The sequence below is a fragment of the Sinocyclocheilus anshuiensis genome, unplaced genomic scaffold (assembly GCF_001515605.1).
Source record: "Sinocyclocheilus anshuiensis isolate Anshui unplaced genomic scaffold, SAMN03320099.WGS_v1.1 scaffold2260, whole genome shotgun sequence".
Taxonomy (NCBI): Eukaryota; Metazoa; Chordata; class Actinopteri; order Cypriniformes; family Cyprinidae; genus Sinocyclocheilus; species Sinocyclocheilus anshuiensis.
Genome location: NW_015547625.1, coordinates 89,737 through 112,605, shown reverse-complemented (window position 1 = coordinate 112,605; position 22,869 = coordinate 89,737). Strand labels below are relative to the sequence as shown.

Sequence of the window (22,869 nt, the reverse complement as noted above, 5' to 3'; positions counted from 1 at the left end):
TATATACACGTATAACATCTTATTATAACAGTGTAACCACAACCCACTGCCTCGGATAGAAAATTAGAGTAGTGTAGAAAAGCATCGTTTTGTGATATATTTATTTTAAAAAAATCTCTCAGGGGTTTGGGAGAACGACAAGTCATCGTAGCGTTTAAATAGCTACAGATCGTGTAATTGAGATTTTGTAGACTAGAAAAAAAAAAGTAAAGAAAATAAAAAACAATGGCACATTCTACCTTTTTTTTATTTCAGACAACATAATCTGAACATATTGAAATCTTTGGCTTGAAGCGTTGGTTCAGTCACGCATTTGAAGAACTTGTGAGATAAGGGATTTAAGAGACAGGGCTATCACAAAAACTCTAACAAGCCTGACACTTAGGCCTACTGGAACGGTGAGCAACCACATTGGGAAAGGAGAAGAAACGTTAGAAATATTCAGCAAGTAAGGAGCAATATAGACATCCGCTTACCTGGAATTAAATATACACATCTTACAGTTTTGGCTATATATAAATTTTCATAGTGTTCGTATTTAGATGCATGTCCATATACTGTATGATAAACAGAAATTTGACAAACAGACATTTCCTTTTCATTTGAGTCATAAAAAATATGAAAAATCACTTTTTTTTTCAGCGTCAGCGTCCATGGCATTTTTAGGAGAGAAGCCGGGCCATTTTTATTCGCTATCGTCTTTATCTTCTTGAACTGTTGTTGTGGAATGGTTGTAGAGTCCTTGAGCCATGAGCTGAAGAGCGAGGCCGTTCTTATAGCCAGTGGACTTTTTGATTTTGGCCCTCTTATTCTGGAACCAGATTTTTATTTGCGACTCGTTGAGGTTGAGTTCCTGGGCCAGCGACTGTCTCCGCTGCTCCGTAATGTACCGATTCGCCTGAAACTCGGCTTTAAGTCTCTGCAGCTGTTCAGCCGTGAAAGCGGTTCTCGGTCGCTTGTCTTCCTTCTCGCTTTTCTTCTTTTTCAGTTTTCGTGTCCTTGGGCCTAGTGTAGAAACAACAATAAAACGAAGACATAAATATCATAAAGCAGCATGAACACTACATACCCACACCTGACGAAGAATGCCTTGGCAGGTGAGTGAAACGATTAATGCGGTGTTAACATTTGGGCCTACCTGACACTGTCGTATTGGAAAAGCTACTTTAGCTGCACTCTCTTCAGAAACGTCGATAACGAATTCATACTGCAGTTCATTATCCGACAGCGCGGTCTCTTTCATATTGCATTAAACAATAGGTGTTTGCAATGAAACATCACAATGAGTGTTTGTAATCTATGTAAAACGAATGACCTTAGCTGACATGTGCATGTGTAGGCTAACTGCCAAGAAGGCCAGGAAACAAAATGCTGCTAAAATAATAATTCTAAACCGCAAATAGCAATTCATATGTAGACCTGTAAAGTAAGCTTGAAAGTAGGCCTCAGTCCTCGATTGTCACTACAGCGCTTACACCCAGCGAAAATAGCGTGAAAGCCGAACGAGGCTTTGTGTGAGTCTGCTTCTTCTTACTAAATCTATTAATCATTTTCTGAAATGTTAGTTTGCATTGAATTCACAGAGTGAAAAATGAACCATGTAAACCAACATTATCTCCAATAATGGCTTCTGTACATTATATTTTATGTATATAGCTATTATTGCAAGCATCATAGACAAAATGACAACTTGTCGACATATCAGTAGTAGGCCTATATTTCGCCCTGTTTTCCACAACTGGCATATCGAGTTATTAAGTTCGAAATCACCATGTTATTGTCAGTCACGCAGAAAAAGAAAATCGACAGGTTAATCGGTTTTTGTTGTTCTGTGGCCTCGCTCTTTATAAAACAATAAACTGTGTTATTTTGATATGAATTTCAAATTAATAAAACGTTTTAAAATGCAAATCAGTGTGTCAAATATAATTGAAAGACAGGGAACGTAGGCTACCTTTAAAAAAAATCCATAACTTATTTACCTCTGCACATGAGCAGTTAATTGCAAAAGTGTTAACAGAAAATGAGCCAACATTATATTTTTACGTATCGACATTAATATTCGGCCTACATGTGTAGTCCTTCGTTTTGCTCAGTTGCAACAACTGTTCTGTTATTGTTCTGCAAATAGTTTTATTTTTATTTATTTACCTTTAATATATCCATGAATAATGCAGATCCTATATGCAAACCCATTCATGCAAAGTAGGTGCAATAAAAAAAAGCAATAGCTAAAGACCTGTTAACAGCATATTATGCAAAGCAAACCTATCACCACGCATGTAGTAGTATTACACGCACGTCAAGAAAACTATTTTCTGCATTACCAATCAACAACTGAACAGAACCCCAAGTCTTTCCTTCAGGAAACTCGATCGAAATTCTGCTTGCCGTCTGTGAAAGTCCGGTGTCTGATAGCTCAATCAGTAAGTAGATCAGTGAAGTCAATCAAAGCATCTTTTCTAACAGCCGACTTTGTCAGGTATGCACTGTAAAATGTTTTGTCAGAAAATTTACTTCATGTGATAACCGCCAAATGAACTGTCTTTATTCAAGTCAAGCAGATTATTTAAAATCATTGAAATCTAAATGATTACATTGGGTTTACGGGTCTGAGCAGGTAGAAATAGCACCTGAAGGTAGGAACTGCACACAATTTAACGTAAGGAGATTCATAACATTCAACAAAATCTACCCTTTCGGCTGACCCTTAACTGGTTTGTCACAAAAAAAAACAAAAAAAAAACAAATAGCCTCTCCGTTAATTATCTATCGAATATCCTAAAATCACTTCACAACAAATAGCCTAAAGCTAGCAGCATTAGGTCATCGTAAATTTAAAGAAGAACGCCACATATCACGGCACTTCTTCTTTTCTTTCCTTCATTAAGATTAAGCTATTTGTATTGACATTAGGAACACAAATACTTGTATATTTAAAACATTTAACCCATGGTCATAGACAAATGAAATGCTGCAGTAAAAAGATTCATAACACCAATAACAATACGCTGAGAAACTGTGGATAGCAAAATCTTTTAAACAAATTACTATTATCTAAATATTAATCTATAAATATTATCTATATTTTTCACATTAGCACAGTTACGTAGCCTAGTATTCCTCTTTTCTATTGATGGTAGTTGGTGTTATAGTAGGCTACATTAATTATTTTGTATAGATTTAGCCTAGAAATTTAGAGGGCAACCAGAATTAGAAGTTTGACGCCATAATGAACGTACTTTGCATTTCTGCTTTTCTCCAGAAACGGTTTAAGTGAACAAAATATGTTTCTACTTTGGTTTGCGGCCTAAGTGACAATTGTTCGCTCATGGCTCAAAACAACCCAGGACTGTTGAACATAAGCGATAGCTTCAGACGCTGCGTAAAACGAGTGAAATGACTAAAACTTAATGTAGCATACCCAGTGATTTAAAAAAAGATTACAACCAACGATGCGCCCTCCAAAAAGTTTTACGCGCGCAGCGTCGCTCGCTGTTTGTGAATCATGCAGTGTAATTAAGAAACTAGCGCCTTACCAGATGAAGGTCTGTCCGAGTACCTGGTGCAGTACACCCACGCAGGCCATAGTAAAGGCTGCGATTCTTTCGCTTGCGAAGTTCCCCCGTTAGTATTCTCCCCGTACCTTGCTGTGGTAGTTCCATTTCCTTCGACAAGCTTTGCAGAGGTCTGCTTTGAGGATGGCGAAGAGGACGAGGACGAAGAAGTGCTGTCACTACTGCAGTTTGAATCCTGGCAAAGGCTGCTATTATGCGACGGCCTTATCACCATTGGGTTAACGTTCTCCCTACCCGAGGTTTGCGCCCGGTCCCTACTCCCAAGATCTTTCTTGCTGCCGAAATCTGGCCTTAGAATATTGTCGATGAAAAAGTTCGTGGTTCTGTGGGCTTGCTGCGCAGCCTGGTGAGGTAAAATCGGAGGAGATGGTATATTGGGTGAGAGCGAGACGCTCTCAGACTCAGTCGAATCACGACTATTTTGATCCTTTTGCTCCTCCATGACAGCTGGATCGTGGTCTGCACACCAAAATTCCACTTGTTGCAAAGAGCAGTATCCGGATAGCAATAAACAAGAATGCAGTCTATAGTGTTAAAATAAAGGTATACGAAATACCTTAAGAGAAGCGACTGTCATAGCATCGGAATGCTTTCCGCGATCAAGGCGTTTCAAGTGTCAAAACACACCCGTTATTCATGTCAGACAATGCATCGCGCGATGCTCCGTAGTCCCTGACTCGCTGCCCCGTGTGACAGCTCGCGCTTAACAAACTCTTTCTAAAATCACGGTGCCCCTCACATACTTTTTTCCTTAACCGGAAGCACGTGAGCGAGACACACGTGCAATGGACCAATGGGGTACCAACATCCTTGGTGTCACAAGCAGAGAATGTCCAATAGAATTTTACGATCTTATGCAAATAAAGAACGGATGGATTTCCAGGACCAAATAAACTGGCGAACATTAAATCCAGTCTAATGAGGGCTGGATGTTTCTGGATCGGCATTGGCTTTTTACAGAAAAAAGATCTGATAGTGCAGCCAGATAATTAATTATTTCAGTTGCTCGTTGTATTTTTTGTTTGTTTGTTTGTTTTTTTGTTGCCAAAACTAGACACTAATAACATTGCGAATAGCTCTTTTTTTGAGACCGTTAGTAGTGAAGGTGACTGAGTGAGCCTTCATCATAACTAAGAAATTATTATTCTGTGGGACAAGGTTATCAAGCAATGAAATTAAGGCTAAGAAACTGAATCTACCACAAAGAGACACATTTAATAATAATAATAATAATGTTTTCAATTAATTTAGTAACTGCATTATATATTAAATAGGCTATATCCGGGATATTGTATAATAACATGTAAGGTGTAGCTATAATTTACCTAATAACTGCAATACAAATACAACAGACTAGACCGTATTATCATTATTCTCAGCATTCGAAACGTTTTAACCGCAGAGTAGGCTACACTGTCAAAAGTGGTAATTGCAAAAGTAGCCTATGTAATTGTTACCTTAAGTAGGCTATTATTTCTACCTGACCTAAGTCTTAATTAAACACACTTTTGCTGGTCAGGTTAATCCAGCCATATTAAATAATATTTTGTTTTGAATAAAAGCAAATGAATCGCGTTCAGGTTACATTTTTGCAATGTATAGGACAGTTCCCTGCTTTAACAATCCGGTTGCATGAAATGACACCTTTGTCCTTAAAAACTGATTCAATCATGTATGACCACGTCAGCACAAAAAAGAAAAAGTGGCAGCAAACGTAGCTACAAATCACAGCATCTTAGTAAAAAGCAGGACAAGGACGTGTTAATAAGTAAATGGCTTAAAAATGTGAGCAAAGAACTCCGTCAAATTATGCAAAATAATAGACCTGGATGCTATACGCCAACAAAAAAAACGAAGAAGGAACGCACACAAAACATTTAGAATAATAATTAGCGCAAACATGGAATTTTAGTAGCCTACATGCAGCATTTATTCATATAAAACAGGTTGGGTTGAAATCTTTATTCGAAAAGCTTGAGTGGGTACTTAATAAATTTCTAATTAGGACACTATCAATATGCTATTTGAGCCAAGTAGCCATTGTGAGTAGCACGCTCCTTTTCATGCGGTAAATTAGCACTCCAGCTCTTATCTCGGCTGCATGCGACGTCTTGAGAGGGGCTGCAAAAGATAATTTATAGGTTTTAATTAGCGCCCATTCCGCCTGATCAGCTTGGCGTTCATCACTAGCGAGTGAATAAAAGTCGGTCAAAAGCACTGTCACTACCCGCTGGCAGGGCGCTTTATCAAGGTAAGCAGGGCCGTATTACACGAGGTGTAGAGGCGACGTAATTTCCCCAGTGCTGATAAAGCCCGTTGAATAATGCCGGAGTCATCTGAGACACCATTTACTGAAATGACTTTATTGACGACTTAACGTCGGTAATTCATTTTACCCTTCACGTATCGGACCTGGATTGGGTACAGTAATGGGATGATGAATGTGGCAACGGGCCGCACCTCGCATTATTGAATGTAATACACACGCCCTTCTCTAAATGTCTCGAGATTCGTGTAAAAATCGAAGTTGTAGCTATTTTAATTTCATTATGGACAGGTTGAAATATTGTCCGGTCTTGTTGCAATGATAGCTCGCGGGATATTTCATTACTCTACATAAAATAGGCGCTCACAGCGAGCACCTGACAACACAATGGGATATTCGTGGATAAACAATCATATTCAATATATAAAAACAGGGAACACACGTGACACCAATGATTATCAAAACGCACCTGAAAGCATAAAAAATTCTGCTCAGCCATTTGCATTACTGCTCGGGCTCACAAATCGTCAGTGAATTTTAACCCATTTTCATCCCAGGCATGTGCATGGATTGCTTTAGTTGTGCTTTTCAGAATTGTTTCAGCCAATTAGTTAATAGCATAATTGCCTTCATTCAAATATGAAAAATCCGCCGCTGCCTAAAAGAATAACTTCGCCTCGTCATGCAAAATAAATCAACGAGAAACGCTGCCAGTTGCATTTACTATTTCAATGAACACGTACAGAAACAGCTAAGGTGGATGCTTTACGCAATGAAAGATGTAGGCCTATAGCCGAAACAGATAAAAGTGAGGTGATGATTTCGGGTTTTAACTTTTTTTTTTTTTTTTAGCCAGCAGACCAAGCAACTTTTACACCTGTCGTCAAATCTGGGCTAACAACAGGCATACAGCCAGACTATAGCCTAGCCTACTTATTGTCCAGTTCAGTTTATGTCCTCCAGTAAGAGGCTGGTGCAAATAGTTGTCCAAATTTGTCTTATCAGGGGTTGATTAACCTATATAAAATAGTTCTAATTAATTCTAAATCTTTCTACTGGACGTAGGTTTGATAAGGATACGATTTTCACCTACGAAATACTATAGGTGACAGTCTCTTGAAGAAAGTTGTAAGGTGCTTCTCTGGTTGTTTTGTTAGATGTTATTAATATTTGCATAGCATGCATGGGTAGCTTGATTTTACTGTATCGTACACTCAGTTATTTTCATTGTTTAACTTGAGTTTTGTAAAATTTATTATTATTATTTAATCAAAACAGCCCAACTGCAGTTTGATATTAATTGGAATGCAGGATTAAAAAAAATTAATAAATGATTTTTGAAAATTTTTAAAAACGACTCTTCATATGGAGCTTAACGTTTGGGTTTCGCAGTTGCTTCTCATGCGTATGCTGCTGACGTAGCCCCGTTTGGGAGGAGTTAAGTGGCGTAATTTATGTGGACTGAACAAATTGAATTTACGCTTGGCTGAATTTACACTCGCATCTTGCAGTAGCTTTATTTGACCAGCAGGTGTCAGGGTAGTGTTGTAGGGTTTTGACAAAGCCCAAACTCGTGTAAGCAACAGATAAAAGTGAGGTGATGATTTCGGGTTTTAACTTTTTTTTTTTTTTTAGCCAGCAGACCAAGCAACTTTTACACCTGTCGTCAAATCTGGGCTAACAACAGGCATACAGCCAGACTATAGCCTAGCCTACTTATTGTCCAGTTCAGTTTATGTCCTCCAGTAAGAGGCTGGTGCAAATAGTTGTCCAAATTTGTCTTATCAGGGGTTGATTAACCTATATAAAATAGTTCTAATTAATTCTAAATCTTTCTACTGGACGTAGGTTTGATAAGGATACGATTTTCACCTACGAAATACTATAGGTGACAGTCTCTTGAAGAAAGTTGTAAGGTGCTTCTCTGGTTGTTTTGTTAGATGTTATTAATATTTGCATAGCATGCATGGGTAGCTTGATTTTACTGTATCGTACACTCAGTTATTTTCATTGTTTAACTTGAGTTTTGTAAAACAGGTCGTTTGTACTTTCATTTCGCATAAAAATAAAAGACAAAGTTTCACCTTTATAGGCAGTGGCTCACAATAACGATGTAACGAAATAAATTTAAGCGCGTTAAATTATTTATTTATTTATTATTTGTAGCTTACATCAGCAAATATGTCTCTGTTATTAATGTTAGCCAATATACGGGGTTTACAGGACATGTTGCTATCTGGCATACGTGAAAATACCCTTATTATTTGAAACATTAGACCATTTTTAAATATAGCCTATGTTTGACTTCATAAGCGATTTGCATTAAAGTGACGTAGGCTATCGTCTTTATAAAGTTAGGCTTATTAATGTCCTTATAGCCTAAATGATAGTCCACCATTTGGTATTTTTTATTTCATGTGCAATTTCACATGCTAATAAATTCATGTTAATCTATAGGCCTACTGTGAATATGTACAACAGAGGTAACCCAATGAGCGATGGCCTGCTGCATGTCAAAAGGTGTCGGTTTTTTTTTCCATCAAGTGGTTTTCTGGAATTACGTGAACGCCTCCCAATGGATGTTCTGCGTACAACAGGGAGAGATCTGATGAAACCAACAAAATAAATAAAAAAAGACGCGATCAAGGCACAAGCATAAATGAATGATTTCTTAAGACTTATAAATATATAAATTCATACAACACAACTACCAAAGAACAGCAACAAGTTGGTAGGCTTCTTTTTAGTGTTTTTAGTAGTAATTTATCTGTTTTTAATTAAATGTAGGCTATAAGAGTAGACATTTTTAAGCATAGTATGGTGCATCAAACGGTTTCCGACTGGTCCCCTGCAACAAATCCATCATGATAAGATGTAGTCCGGACACACACACACAAAAATAAATAAATAAAATGAAATAAAACAAAACAAAACAAAAGTTACCATTTCCCGAATATTTATAGTTATCCGAAAAGCCGTAATATTGTCCTTCAACAAGATAATGCCGTTTGGCGAACCTTGACTGCCATCTTGTGGTCAAGGGAATAACGTCCACATGAAGAGGACAAACTTTTTGACAGGTCAACGTTTGCCCTCGAGGACATTAGCAATGTTGGGGTAACGCATTAGAAGTACCGTGAGTTACGTAATCTGATTACCTTTTTCAAGTAACTAGCCTAGCAAAGTAACGCATTACTTTTTAATTTACAAGAGTTACTTTTTCAAATTAGCAGCCCAATGTCAGTAACTTTGTTTTCCCATTTACTGACTCAGAATATGATGCAAACCTGCAGTAATTAAATGTGTTAACACAAATATCCTCCTATAATTATCCAATGTATTTGCTGCTGACACCAATACAACCTAATAAGCAAAAATGACTTTAGATAAACGCAACATTTGTGTTTCATTGCTAAAGTAAGAGTGTTGAACTTTCTTCTCCTGCATCTTATTCTTCATGCAATCCAGAATGGCAGCACAGCAGAAAGGTCTGTCTGAGCTGCGCCCTTTATTCATTTCACTTTTAATGTGAAAGGGCTTAGGTCTATACATTTTCGAAAAATATAACTTTTTTATATTAAAAACAAACAAGCAAGCAGCCCAGATAAGGAAAAAGTAACGTAACACATTACTTCCCATAAAAAGTAATTAAATAAAGCAGTTAGTTAATTATTTAGGGAGTAATGCAATATTGCAATGCATAACACTGATTATAAGCGTTAAAATGGGCCGAATACACATTTACTTGTACAAGCATCATAAGCACTTTTGTAAACATTTATTTAAACACCATAGCCTGTATCATTTACGCAGACGTCTTTTAAATATAAAAATTTTCCTAGTTTAATCTCTTGAATGAACGCTGAATATCTGAGAGTATTTACTTTATACTTCTTTAGTCTTCACATGAAACTTAACGTTTTTGTGCTTGAACAATAGGCCTAATAACAAAAAGAACATTATCAAGGGATTACAAAAAAAATCATGAAATAATTATCAACAATAGATAAATTAAACACAATTAACAGAAGAAACATGCATACACATATCTTATAACAAACTGAAAATAGTTAACAACATAACAAAACAATCAAACATAAAAAGGCTGGCAGTATGATGAGATAAAGGCCAACAAAATTACAGGGACATTAGATTACATATGAAGAGATTATTTGCAAAAACAGATAACTCCGTTTTTATAAATTTTGATAAATCATGATTTTTTTTATTGTGACGGGTCACGACGAGGCATTCCCCATAGCGACCCCTAGAGGACGCAGTTCGAAGTTCCCATGAAAGGGAACTCATGAGAATCCTTATATGTTATAAGTATATGTTTTCGTTGAATGATCTACATAAAAGAGATATGAGGATAGTTGACGTGTAACATGTTCAACAGCCTGTTTATAAACACTAACCTAACCTATGTCAGGATTTATATTTATTAATGTATAAGGAAACATGTAAGAAGGGAAATAATGATCTTAGTTTTAACACGTTTACCTTATTTTTGAAATGGCAACAAATATTATTATTATTATTATTATTATTTCATTATTATTAATTTGAGCTTAAAAAAATGCATTATTGACATGGATTTAAGAGTTTTAGCACCAAACCTTCCAAAAGCAATTAGCCTAATATCAACTACTCATGAACGGGGAACATAATTTCTTAATTGTCATATTTGTCATTATTGTCACAGCCTTCAGTTTTTACACTAGTTACTAAAAATGTTGCAGCTGTGTTGGAAAGCAAGCAAAACACTCAAGTAAACATCACTAAACCTAGTTAATAATAATAATAACAACAACAATAATAATCATCATAATAAATAATAATCATAATGCTTCCTAATATTATTACTAATTAATAAAAAATAATTATAAAATAATATGAATAATATAAAAATACAAATATTAATAATATTATTTTTCTTAAAGTGTATTAATGAAGAATATTCCACCTTTCTCCTGTAAGATGTTGCTTCAGCCTTTTTATGTTGGCACTTGAGTAGATTCATTAAATATTCTGCTGTTTTCATTCATAATTGATGGACATGTCTAATGCAGACAAGGCCTGTATCAGATTACATCAAGATCTTCAATGCACTTCCATCAGTCAGCTAGGCTCCTTATCAATAAGAACAAAGCATATTTCAGTTCTTATCATAATGTTATTACAGTGGGTGTATTTTGTGAAGTTTGTTTAGAACACATAATATGATATGACAGGCCTAATGAGGTTGATAGCATCAATAAACCAATTATCCACATTTACTGCACCTAAAAACAGTAAGCAAGAAGCAAAAGAATCCATGCTGTTTAGCTATTATTGTAATGCTGCAAACTGTTCAAAATTCCGGGGTCAGATTTTTTACATTTTAAAAGAAGATTCAAAGAATATTGAAAGAATGTTTTTAAAAAGTACAGTAACAAGTAAGTGTTTTCTATCTTAATACATTTTAAAATTTTATGTTACAGCATCATTATACTGTCGTCAGTGTCACATGATCCTTCAGAAATCATTCTAATATGTTGATTTAGGGCTCAAGACAGTTATGAGAACAGCTTTACTGTCATTTTTTTATCATAAAGTATCAATAAAAGTATCGTTTTTTTTCTTACTGACCATATTTTTAAATGGTTGCTTTGTGTCTAGGTTGCTATAATAAATATATATTTTTAATAATAATACAAATATTAATGTTATTTTAATATGTATGTTGTTTTTTAACATGTTGTAGGCTAATCTTGGAACAATAATCATGTATGTATAATTATTTGCTTGTTTGTTTATTATATTTTTTTTTTACAAAATCTAGCTGTGTAACATAAGTGTTAAAACATAATGACGAGCAACAACTTTATTACAAAAATGAATTATAAAATGCCAGGAGTGATGACTCGGTTGTGAATCGGTTCAGTGAACGAACTGTCCAAACGATTCACCCAAATGAAAGGGGCGTCTCGTTTCTGCTACACGCCAGTTGATGGCAGTAATCACTGTAACTAAGTAACGATCGTCACAACATAAGAAAAAATAATAAGAAGAAATTGCATTCTGAACACGCAGCAGTCAGAAATACAGCTTGGGTGAACCCGAAATAAAATTAACAATAAAAAAAAATAAAATATGAATAGAGACGGAACTATTATCCATGTATGAATAATATAAACAGTTGGTGGCGGTATGTGCCTATGGTGCGGAATACGCCGAAAATTCCAAAGAAGAAGAAGAAGAAATTGCATTCTGGGCTCTGAGATCAGCAGTCCTCCATCTTGCTTTTTTAACCATACATGATAAGTGGTACCGTGCAGTTAGATGATCACGTTGTTATTAAACAATTTATTTGTAAACAAGAGTTTCGCCTTCAGGGTTATTGTCATGCAGTCTGGGCTGATTCCTTAAGTGTGCGTTCTGGGGTTTGTTTGAAAGACGTTCAGGTGCTTGCACTCGTCTATCCGATGCTTTAGAGGTGCTCAGTCTCCTGGTTGCTGCTACTGAACTCTACCGGCGTTTGAAATGGGTCGTTCGCGGAGCCGCAGCTCTTCCCGCTCCAAGCACTCCAAAGCCAGCAAGCACAGTAAAAGGCGAAGCCGCTCTCGGTCCCGGGACAAAGAGAGGAAGAGGCGCTCGAAGTCCCGAGAGCCCAAACGGAGTCGGAGGAGAGATTCTCGCTCTCGGTCCAGATCTAACACGGCCACGTCTCGCCGGGAACGGGACAGAGCCGTCTCTCCGCCAGAGAGAATCGATATTTTCGGCAGGGCGTTAAGTAAGAGGAGTGCTGTAGATGAAAAGCAGAAAAAGGAGGAAGAAGAGAAGAACGCTGAAATGGAAAGACAGAGGAGAATGTGAGTACCTGCACTTTCCACAGCCAAACGTGTCACAGATGTAAACATCACCTGAACAGTGTGAGCCACATGAGGACCCTTACTAAAGTAGGGATGTAACGGTATGAAAATTTCTTAACACGATTATAGTGACAAATTATCACGGTTATCATTATTATCACGGTATTGTTAAAATGTGCTGGAGATGTTCAAAAAGTACCGACACATAAATCACTTCACCAAGTTTTATATTTAAAAATCAACAAACAACAAATAAAATGACTTTTTGTTTGCATAATCACTAAAACAATAACATTACCAATGATGTTCGGATTTTAAATGACAACTTGACTGACAACAGTTTAATAGCATGTTGAAATATCTAATGTAAATGTTCAAATAAAGCTTTGAAAAAGTTTCATTAAAAGGTAAACCTCGCATTTCAGCCTTTAAATAAAGAAAATATATGTCAAAATGATAATTGATTAATAAACGATTATATGTATTTTATCTGCTCCATAAATAAGTCTAGATAACTTATCTGAATTGTTTAAATGTGTAGAATCCACATAAGCTTGTTTTTCATCAACCGGTCAAAATTTACAGCAGGGCATGCAAATTCGATCCGTTTTGGGCCAGACAGAAACTGCACAAGGCTGAATGTAAATATAAGTCTCTGTAAAAAATGTTATGCTTATGGAAAAGCTGAATTAGAGCCGTTTCCCGTAACCTCCGTGGACAAAGCAGCATTGAGATTAAGAACACTTCCTTTAGGTATTACATGGAGCGAAGATGAAAACAAAATGCCATTGAATCGTTTCTGAAGACAGTCAGAACCTTCAGAGGTACATTCATATAATTAATTCATTCATATATTCATTTGTATAATTCTTTTAAAACCTCCCAGCATTTCCGCCCTGTTTTCACACAAAACGACACAACTCTGCTGCTGTGCGCAAGTGGGACTGTTAATTAAAACTGTGCTTTATGCTGGACAGTATTTATTTATCGCGAGTTGTTCAAATCGTGGTAATCTAATACGGTTTTAATAATTAAAAGATGAAACGGTAATGCTAACCGTGGGAAATTTTATCATGCTTTATCGTCAAACCGGTAATCGTTCCATCCCTATACTGAAGTACTGTGGGAGTACCAAGGTACTACCATCGTATTCTGGGAAGTATGTCGAAATGCCATGTAAATGCATGCATTTCAGTGCAATAGCACTTACTTATTATGTGACCCTGCACCACAAAACCAGTCAAAAGGGTAAATGTTTTGAAACTGAGATTTATACATCATCTGAAAGCTGAATAAATAAGCTCGGATGGGACAATATTTGGCCGAGATACAACTATTTGAAAATCTGGAATCTGAGGTTACAAAAAAAATATTAAGAAAATTGCCTTTAAAGTTGTCCATATTAAGTGCTTGGCAATTCATATTACTAATCAAAATTTAAGTTTTGATATATTTACGGTAGGAAATTTACAAAATAACTTCTGTAACAATCTTTACATAATATCCTAATGATTTTTGTCATAAAAGAAAAATCATAACTTTGACCAATAGTGTTGGCCAAAATCGTTAGAACACTTGGCATATTTAAGAGGTTTCAGTTGTTTTTGTTGAATTGGCCATTACAATACCCATAAAACGAACTATTGCCAGAACTACCTGCGACGGAAGGAATCTGCTGGAACATTGAAAATGATGGACTGGCCGCCTCAAAGTCCAGACCTCAACCCCATCGAGAAATTTGGGGCAAGTTGGAAAATGAACTGGACAGATCTATTGTACATTCAAAAGAAAAGCCTTTGGCTTGAGTTCCAGAAGGCATGGGATAACGTTAGTGTTGAACTTCTCAGGAAATATTGACATTATGCCAGAGAGATGTGCTGCTGTAATTGCTCCAAATGGTGGACATACCAAATATTAAAGTTAAAAGTGGATAAAAACAGTATGACTCTCTTCATCTAATATTTGTTGTGCTCAGAGCAACCATCTGCATGTTTCATGAACATTTTGAAATGAAATCATGTTTTGGAGACAAAAAAAGTTCAATATATTCAGATCTGTCAGGTGTTCTAACAAATCTGGCCACCACTGTGTGTGTGTGTGTGTGTGTGTGTGTAAAACACAACTGTGTATGTGTGTGTGTGTGTATATATATATATATATATATATATATACACATACATTAAATGATTAAATATATATATATATATAGTGTGTGTGTGTGTGTGTGTGTGTATAAATGATGATTGGAGTGACTGGATTCACAAAATCACATTATATTATGTTTTTTTTTTTTTACTTCTGACTTTTATTTTGGTTTATTTTGGTTTTGTGTCATTTAGGGAAGTAAGCAATAACAAATAATAACTTAATGATCATCATCATAAAACAATAAACACTCTCTACAGTAAATAAGAGAGAAATAAAATAGAAAATTATAATGCATAAAGGTAAAACAAGAAAGTGATTTTCAATAATTCAATTAATATTCAACATTGATGTCAGTATCAATGTTGGCCTTTAAAAAAAAACAGTGAACCACCACTGATAAAGGGATGCTTTGTAGTTGCTTGATTTTCTGTGCACAATGACAGATAGCATGTGCGTTGTATTTAAAGTTGTTCCTTTGTGTCGTTTCATAATTGCCATTAAGTATGTTTTAATTTTATCATACTAAAAGAAACCGCTGACTTTAATCTTGTCTTCCGTAGTCGACAGCGGGAGATAGAGGAGCGTCTGATTGAGGAGGAGACTGCGCGGCGCGTAGAAGAACTTGTTGCCAAACGTGTGGAGGAGGAACTGGAAAAACGAAAGGATGAGATTGAAAAAGAAGTGTTGCGGCGGGTGGAGGAGGCCAAACGCATCATGGAGAAGCAGTTACTAGAGGAGCTGGAAAAACAGAGACAAGCGGAGCTGGCCGCTCAGAAAGCTCGGGAGGTAACTTGCATGTGAACAGGCAAAACAAAATATAAGTTCTTATTAATGCTGATTCAGTGGGTAGGATATCCTGTAGTTTTGTTGGAAGTGGGCCTGTTTCACACCACATACACATATTTTGCAGTCCATATTATAATAGAAGCAAATTAAATATTCAATATAGTAACCCAGAAATTAAATTGTTCTCAGCTTGGAGCTGCTGCTTATTTGCTGGAAAGTTACTGATGTGAAAGCATTACGCAAGACTTAGAAGAAGTATGTGGGGTTAAACAGGCTTTAGCCTATTTCCTCCCAAAATTAAAAGTGAAATAGGTTTTCTTTTTCCAAATTTTAACTCTAGTTTTTCACTCATCATAGTATCTTTGTGTATGACATAGTGACCTTAAATTTCATATTTCACCCTTGACAGTTTTCTTAACAAAACAGCTCATGCCATGAATTCCATGAGCCTTTGTTGCGATTCGCCTGAACTTCACTATCTCTCAGTTGCTTACGATTAGAAGTGATGAAAGTTGTTCACGCTTCTGTTCCTCCTATACACCATTTGAGCTGACTGCTCCTCAGACGGCACTTCACTGTGTGGCTTTATTCTGAGAGTGCGATGTAAGTAGAGAAGTACCGAGAACACAGGTCAGTGGTTTGAAAGAACCTCCCTTGCTGGTTGGTGGTACATTGTGCAATAAAAAAAAAAAAAATTCCCAATTTGACCCTGACTCCTTTAGGAACTGTTTATTCATGAGCGAAGGACAAGTTTACTGTAGGTTTATCCATGTCTGGTGAGCTGAATTGTATCTTCATTATCTACTCATGTGTGTTGTTTGTTCAAGTTGTGCCACTTATTTTTGGGAATAATTATGATGTTTGTCACTACAATTCCACTGAAGCTTTGCCTTTACAGGAGGAAGAGAAATCAAAGTGTGCAGAACTGGAGAAGATTCTGGTGGAGAACAATCGCAAGATAGCCGACGCTCAAGCTAAACTGGTATGTGTCGTTCATTTTATATAACAAAAATTGTTAATTTTGTTAATTAGGGGTGGTAGTACTGTGTAACTGAGAAAAAGCTAACTGATTTTTGAAATTCATTCCCATTGGTGAACATAAGAGATATCTTTCAAAAACATTCAAACATCCTTCAGACTAAAACTTTTTAACAGTAGGGTACAAACATTTATGTTTTGCCCTTCTAACAAGCACTCGATTGGCCTTGCTGCCTTCTCATATTGAATGAATGTCCGTAGCCATGTGGAACATTAATGTTGCATAAGCACTACTTGACATGTTTCGTATTATGGAGTTTGCTTTCTCAATAGAGCAGTCTTTTAGAAGAAAAAGAGACTGCAGTTTAGTTGCAGTTGACCTGATGAATCCAGTTACAAAACAGCTTATATAAGGGACCCTCTTAACTCCAAGCCATGAAGGTCAAGATTCATCTGTCAGCACGTGAAAGTGATCAGACAGATGCAGTCTTCCAAACAGTTTTCACTGAATTCTGTTTCTCATAAACATCAGACTGTCCTACATGTTGCAGATGTTATAAGATTCAAGACTGTTGGTAAAATGCTCTTGTGCAATATATTGGGCATCATAGCACAGGCTGACAGCTTGAAGGATTTAATTAAAGTGTGGGACTAATGATTATAAACACATTTCTAAATAAATTGTGACGTTAATTGTGTAAAGAAATCCTGTGACAATTCATGCATAAATAGTTGTGGTTGACCAATATGGATTTGCTTATATAATATCACACTAGGGCTGGGCGATATAGCTAAAAAATGTATCAACGATATAATGTTTCATATCGTTCGGTATCGATAAGTATTTACATTTTTTATAACCTTTTTAAAACCAAGAGCAATAGAATTTTTTTTTTTTATTTAACCACTGTATTTTTAAATTAACCCAATTTATTGAGACAAACAACAAATATTTTTTGTTTTAACAGTCAAACACACAATAAAAATTAAACAAATATCTCATTTCTAATAATAAAGAATGCAAAAGAAGTGCTGCACGGGGCATAGGGTTCTTGTCTCAGTGCTCTTTGGGTGCAAGGGATGATTCAACTCATAAGAATAATAGTAGTCCAAGGCACTCGAATCTTATTCAAAAAGTTTTAAAAAGCCTTTATTTCATCATGGCTATAAGTTTTAAAAACAGGTGACAAGTGCACACCTACGCGTTGTGGCTATTTTGCCTTCGTCAGGGTGTGAGTAACAAACAAAATCTGAGTTCATTTTGAGCAGCAATTAATTAGTCAAATAACAATCACCTGGTCGTGCTACACAGGACAAACAGAAGAGAGGAAGTTTGACGATTACATATCTAATTAAATCAAACACAATATAATCATATATAAAGGAGGAAAAAAACAAAAAAGAAGAAGAAAATTACATAAACTTAAATATATCAATCATATGTATGTACATAGTATAAATTTCTTAAATAAAAATAAATGATTCAAAACAAGATCAACAATATATTATCTAATTTCTAATGTTTTATATGCAGATTAAATAGGTCTTAAAGGGTTAGTTCATCCAAAAATGAAAATTAGGCTGTGTTTTACTCACCCCCGATGCATCCTAGGTGTATATGACTTTCTTCTTTCAGTCTAATATAATTTCGTAAATTGCATAAACAATTATGAACAAAACAGCATCATGTATTTATGCATTGCTTAATCCAAAGAGCCAAAGCGCCATTCACTCAGATTGCATTTAAAAACCTATGAGACTCAGTGAAAAGGAATAAACCTCCACAAATTCGCGACGTGTTTTCTAAATGTTTAAAATGTTTTAACTTTGCATGGCTACATCTCTTGTGTGAGACGCGAGTGCAGCAGTCATATTTGTCCGTCTAAAAAATGTGCTGAATATGCGTTCTGTGTGAATGGCTTGGTTTCGGTGTTAACCTAATGAAGATCTTCTCTGCATTTAGCTACTATATTTCTCTAATATTTTGAATGCATAACTCAGCAACTGCGCGTCTCGTGGGCTAGACTAACAAAACATTAAAATGCAACAACGTCACTTACATCATCATCACCGCATATATGCTCCACTGAAGATGCTCCCTGACGCACTCCTAACATTTGATTGTACTATTTTTGCATTCAAATGCAAATGTTTATTTTACATTTTTTTATTCACAATCTCCTCATCTGAGGCAGGCACAGCACTCAATTCAGCATGTGTTCATGTTTGTGTGTGCTGTCTGCGTCACTCAGAGCACGTGCCTATATCGTGCACTATATCGAACATTTTTTTATATCGTTATCGAAGAAGGTGTACCGTCGATAAATATCGATACCGTTTTATCGCCCAGGCCTATATCACACTATTTAATATTTACTATTACTATTTAGTAAATGTACTATTTAGATAGTAAAAGCATATGCATAATGACTTCTGAAATGTCTGTTTGTTTTTCTTGTCTATATATTTGTATGATTAGTAAATGAATAAATAGGGGGAAAAATAAGAGTGTAGAAGACGATCTTAAAGCGCTACTTGCTGGAAGGACCATGTGAAATAATCCCAGAAGGTGCTCTATGGTTGCGTTTGAAGCAACTATTATAAGAAAGGGATCCAAGGAAATTCTTCCAGTCCAAAAAAGTTTAAAAAGCCTTTATTCACATTATGGCCATCACAAAAGAAAAATTGAAAATGACTAAAAATCTGTGACACTGGGAGAAATCAAAAGAACCATTACAGGGGGGACCTCTAACCTTGTTAGCCATTACAAAGTATGATAACATAAAAAATACAAAACAAATAATAATAATAGTAAAATAGTAAAAAAAAAGATTTTTGATCTTTGTTTCTTGTATGAATTGTAATTTTATGATGCCATAATCTGTCTTGCAATCTACGCTTAGTTTCATCCCCACAGAAACAATTACAAGGACATTGAAGCCTATAGATTACATATGTGCTTTTACAATTTATAAAGAATCTAATTGAATATATTTTATTTGCACAGACATCTACAAATGATTTAGTTTGAAATTCTTTGTCACAATGATTGCAATGTCCACACTTGAACATCCCTTGCATTCCTCTGTCCAACCGTATTGTCCATTTCATAGCAAGCAAATAACTTCTCACAACTTTATCCTTGATCGTGGGAGCCTTTCAGTAGCTCAGAATTGGAGGATCTTGGAAAAACTCACGTAAACTCGGATAACTTTGAATAATCCCCCAGTTCCTATTGATTATACGTTGAATTTCATCTGACAAAGTACTATAGCCCATCACAAAATATGGTCATGCTGAGCTGTTCTTCTTGCTTTTCTTTTTCAGTAGGTCATCCTGTTGTAATTGTGTCATTTTATTCAAAGCCTGATCAACCACTCTTTTTTGTTATTCCCTCTGTTTAAAGCGATCTGTCATATCCCTAGCGAGGTGATTAAAGTCTGAGTCTTGATCACATATTCGTCTTAAGCCCCGTTCACACCAAGAACGATAACTATAAAGATAACAATATTAGCGTCCACATCAGCGAACGATATTGTCTGTTTATTCTAAGCGCACGCGCGTCTGTTGCTTTAAATTCTCGAGCTCGTTTTAGCAGGATGGATTCTGATTGACTGTCAATGTTTGTATCGTTCATCAGCTGGAAAAAAATCGTTCTGAAAGTGATTCCAACAATATCGTTTCTCTGTGCCTTTATCGTTATAGTTGTGGTGTGGACTCTGCTAACGATTTTTAGAACTATATCTTTATCGTTATCTTTATAGTTATCGTCCTTGGTGTGAACGGGCCTTTAGTCTTTGAAATTGGCCCAGTGGAATGCTTTCCATTTATTTACATAAAAAAATACATCTGTAAAATAAACTTTTATTTAGACGGTAACTTGGTTCTCTTAATCCTATTTTTTTTATTTTTCACAAAGAAATTGTTAAATTTATAAATAGAAAGTAAACACTGTAAACAACAGTAAACATCAGCCAAACAGAAAAACATATCAGCCACTGTCGATAATTAAAAAAATTTAAAAATCCCAAATCAACTGATATATCAGTCAACTACTGATGAATAATTAATGTCTTAAATTGTTTGTACTTTATATTTATGTAATTTATTTGTTTGACTGCAAACAATTTAGTGCATGTATCATAACCCAGAAGATGACCATTCCAAGATGGCGATGCTGTGGACGCATAGGGATCAAAGTTCTGTTCACATGTTAATATCTAGCTCCTAATTAGTTCCACTTTTTCTGTCCTACAGGCAGAGGAACAACTACGAATAGTTGAAGAGCAGAGGAAAATACACGAGGAGCGTATGAAGTTGGAGCAAGAGCGACAGAAACAGCAGAAAGAAGAACAGAAGATAATTTTGGGGAAAGGGAAGTCGAGGCCTAAACTTTCTTTCTCTTTAAAGGCCTCTGAGTGATGAAAACAATGTGGCCAGGATTTGTCCAGACTTTCTCCAGACCACCTCTTCGTGTGAGACATTGTGCTGCAGCACAAGGTCTTCTTCGTAGGTCTCATGTGGTGTGTTTCAAATTCTCAGAACAACGGGAACAATCAGATTTGTCAGATACCCTTCATATTTTTCCTGTTTTGTATTACTGACTCTTGTATAGATAACCTCCACTTGTCCTCCATGTAATCTCTGCAAACGCATTCGGTGCATTGTACGAGTAGGGTAAAAAAGGACCAGCCTGATCTGTTCGTTCATACAAATGGTTTCCAGTTTCACTAATTCAAGGCCTCAACAGATTTCCTGGCTGATTTGATTGAATTATTTGTATTTTTTTAAATAGTTTATTCATAGTATAAAATAATTAGAAGGAAAGATTGACAGGGAAACTGCTTGAACTGGAATTCCATCCCTCTATTTTGAATAGCACAGACCACTATGAGTTAACTGGTAACCAGTCCAACCAAGAAGCATCATAAAACGAGAATAACCTCCTTTTATCATTTTTACTTACACGTTAATAATTGAACATTCAAGAGGTAAAGTGATGCTGTAATAAAGGGTACCTGGTCGTTGCATGTCAGTGAGCTGCGTATATGTTAGTGATGAGATGCTTTTTGAGGTGATCGAGTGAAAGGTTGCTGATTGGCCAGAATTTGTGTTTGTGGTTGAATATTTGACCCAATAAATCCATGAATGTGTCTTGTTTCTGACGTTTGCTTGCATATTTGTATTAACTTGTGTAGTTTTTAGGATTAGATTAAGCACAATTATACATAAAAAAATCAAGTATTTAAAATCAAATAGGAATAATATGCATTCGAGATGTTTTGTCTGTCACAAAAGCTAGTTGTAAGAATCTGGAAAGCATGGGAAGAACAATTAAAAGTGGGTTAAAGTTTTGAGGTCAGGATGTCATTATCACCTAATGCTTTAAATCCGCAGCCTAATTAATAGTTTGCTTGACACCTCTGTTAGGTCGGCACAAGCCCAGAGCGCAAATACACAAATCAAAATATGATTACGCGAGTAAGGGACTATTGCCGACTTTAAACACTTATGAAAAATAAACTGCAGGATTATACATGGAGAACTTTTATTTTATCGCTCAAAACCAATAGATCTTTTTATTGTAATGAAAAGAGTTTAGTGCCCCATATATGGGAACGGGATTAAACGAAAAACGGCTTCACCTTACGGCCTTAAAAGGATTCAAGGCAGACCAGACGATGAAAGTGCAAACACATCACACCTTAACACCGACTGACATTCAATTATCTCTTACCTGTTAGTTTTTCCTTTTGATTATCGTCCAAACACGCGAAGGACAATAAACAAAAGTTGCCTGAGCCATCATATAACGGTTTCATTTACTTCTTTTATCTATATGTATTCTGTAAGGTAATAGCTATAATTTTGAGAAAGCATATTTTTTCCAAAACGTTAAACGGGTGACGAAACAACCCACACCCGTGTGAGTAATACAGATTTTTAAGACTTTTTGAGCTTTAACGTTACGTGACTAAGCGGATTAATCTCGTGGAAATGCCTTTACTACAAGCTTCCATACGGGTTTAGGTTAAAATAAAATATTAGTTATTTGATTTCAAACACACGTAGGCCTAAGTTATAGATTATTTAGCCTGTATATAGGCTACATACCGATATTTATGTACAAAATGTACCCAGAAATGAAAATATCGACGTGTTTACGTATACCAGCAGTTTCCAGTCTGTGTGTCAATCTTTTTTAGACTTAAAACTCCGCTAAATTGCACACACACACACACACACACACACACACACA

At 35.9% G+C, this 22,869-nt stretch overlaps 2 protein-coding genes across 3 annotated transcripts; one reads left to right on the top strand and one right to left on the bottom strand.

Annotated features, from left to right (window-relative positions):
* Nucleotides 1-638: 638 nt before the first annotated feature.
* LOC107701779 (homeobox protein engrailed-1-B-like) lies at nucleotides 639-4,236 on the bottom strand. Of its 2 annotated transcripts, none has more exons than XM_016503885.1 (2): nucleotides 3,540-4,236; nucleotides 639-1,017 (listed from the first exon to the last, which is right to left on the bottom strand). In XM_016503885.1, exons 1-2 carry the CDS (start codon nucleotides 4,018-4,020, stop codon nucleotides 686-688), a joined length of 813 nt encoding a protein of 270 aa, XP_016359371.1. In that variant the 5' UTR covers nucleotides 4,021-4,236; the 3' UTR covers nucleotides 639-685. The 2 variants fall into 2 exon arrangements, with proteins under 2 accessions (XP_016359371.1, XP_016359372.1); XM_016503886.1 differs by having other exon boundaries at nucleotides 639-1,005.
* A 7,814-nt stretch (nucleotides 4,237-12,050) lies between these two features.
* LOC107701780 (arginine and glutamate-rich protein 1-B-like) lies at nucleotides 12,051-21,775 on the top strand. Its single transcript, XM_016503887.1, has 4 exons — nucleotides 12,051-12,698; nucleotides 15,407-15,632; nucleotides 16,531-16,614; nucleotides 20,868-21,775. Exons 1-4 carry the CDS (start codon nucleotides 12,370-12,372, stop codon nucleotides 21,030-21,032), a joined length of 804 nt encoding a protein of 267 aa, XP_016359373.1. The 5' UTR covers nucleotides 12,051-12,369; the 3' UTR covers nucleotides 21,033-21,775.
* Nucleotides 21,776-22,869: the final 1,094 nt, after the last annotated feature.

Bases quoted from the DNA above. Each gene is read 5' to 3' on its own strand.
- LOC107701779 (XM_016503885.1), bottom strand. From the start codon at position 4,020: ATGGAGGAGCAAAAGGATCAAAATAGTCGTGATTCGACTGAGTCTGAG. The intron at 1,018-3,539 runs GTAAGGCGCTAG...GTTTTATTGTTG, and splicing joins CTCGGACAGACCTTCATCTG to TTTCTACACTAGGCCCAAGG.
- LOC107701780 (XM_016503887.1), top strand. From the start codon at position 12,370: ATGGGTCGTTCGCGGAGCCGCAGCTCTTCCCGCTCCAAGCACTCCAAA. The intron at 12,699-15,406 runs GTGAGTACCTGC...TGTCTTCCGTAG, and splicing joins ATGGAAAGACAGAGGAGAAT to TCGACAGCGGGAGATAGAGG. The intron at 15,633-16,530 runs GTAACTTGCATG...TTGCCTTTACAG, and splicing joins CCGCTCAGAAAGCTCGGGAG to GAGGAAGAGAAATCAAAGTG.